Source organism: Poecilia reticulata, linkage group LG7, assembly GCF_000633615.1.
Source record: "Poecilia reticulata strain Guanapo linkage group LG7, Guppy_female_1.0+MT, whole genome shotgun sequence".
NCBI classification, from domain to species: Eukaryota; Metazoa; Chordata; class Actinopteri; order Cyprinodontiformes; family Poeciliidae; genus Poecilia; species Poecilia reticulata.
This window is the reverse complement of record NC_024337.1, coordinates 29,300,682-29,301,937: the sequence shown is the minus strand read 5'-3', so window position 1 is coordinate 29,301,937 and position 1,256 is coordinate 29,300,682. Positions and strand designations below refer to the sequence as shown.

Here is a 1,256-nt window from a genome sequence, read left to right as displayed (position 1 = left end):
ATATATAAAATTACTTTTTTTTGCCTTACTCACACAAGCTTCAAAGTAAGATTCCTCAATCCCATTTAACATAAGCCACTAATGGTGTGTTCAAGTGAAAATGGAAATTGACCCGAAAAGGCAGACGCAGAGCAAAGGCAGAGTAATACCGTCAGTGTGTCAGCACAGATATGCTAATCCATTGCAGCAGTAAGTTGCGATCCACACATTGCATGGGGTTATTGTTAGTGCCTAGTTAAGCAGTTGGAGTTTTATGGGCAATGGCTGGGCATCTATCCAAAAACATCCACTGTGCCTTGGCCAAGTTTCTTTAAACAGAAACTCCTCATAAAGAAAGAGCACGCCTTGAATAATGGTTATCATGGAAATCAGGAGTGTCTTAATATTCCTTAGCCTCTTCAGTCGGGTAATTTCTTCACAGCTTTGGCAACTGGCCCAGCTTTAGACTAACAAAGCAATCTGTGGTCATTACAGCACACACACACGAGTGTGCTCACTCACACACATCAACCCCACAATTAATGGACTGAAAGCTTTAACTGCTTCTCCCCCCCCCCTACTCGCTGCTTTCCAGTGAAATGTTTTTTTTTTTGTCTGTTTTTTGTTTTTTACATGAAGACGAACAGAGATTCAAGCAGAACAACTCTGGAATGCGACTTACCTGGTCTCCTGTGAGGTGACAGGCGGTGAGGTTCTGCTCCTCAAACGACGGCGCTGAGCGGACGTACTTGAGCCAGCTGTTGCTGGTCGCGTCTGGGCCAGTGTCCAACGCAAACTTGACATTGCCCATGTCGTCCACCACCTGTTAAAGAGTACAAGTTCAGACCATTACAGAAAGCGCTAAGAATTTACCTGACGATTTTAACTGAAACCGGATTTTACATCAAAACAGGATTGTTTTGGTTTGGTCTAGGATCATACAACAGATTGGTGTAAAATGGATTAAAATTGATAAGCCACCACATAGAGACACAAAATTGCTAAAAAAGTGATAAAATAATTGCAACAATACAACAAGCATTATCCTGCAAGAAAGTTGTGTATCAGTCTGACGTATTTAAAAGCTAATTCTACTACACAGGTTTAAACACAGGGAAATAAGAGGAGTTTTTATTCCTTGATTCATGAGATCATCTGCTTCACCTTCATTCTGAATAGCTCAGGTCTATTGGGATCAAGAGTGAGAAACTCACAGTGAACCACCAGGATGGGGTGCATTACTTTGCTGTGATGTGACTATTTTGTTTTAATATATA

At 41.2% G+C, this 1,256-nt stretch overlaps 1 protein-coding gene across 7 annotated transcripts in view; it reads right to left on the bottom strand.

Moving 5' to 3' along the window:
• Positions 1-1,256, bottom strand: part of prdm16 (PR domain containing 16) — a 202,230-nt gene that overhangs the window by 26,022 nt on the left and 174,952 nt on the right. For all 7 annotated transcript variants that reach the window (XM_017305896.1, XM_008414753.2, XM_008414755.2 and 4 more), the window contains exon 4: positions 662-802. In XM_017305896.1, the coding sequence (XP_017161385.1) occupies positions 662-802 (141 nt within the window). The remainder of the gene's footprint in view (positions 1-661; positions 803-1,256) is intronic.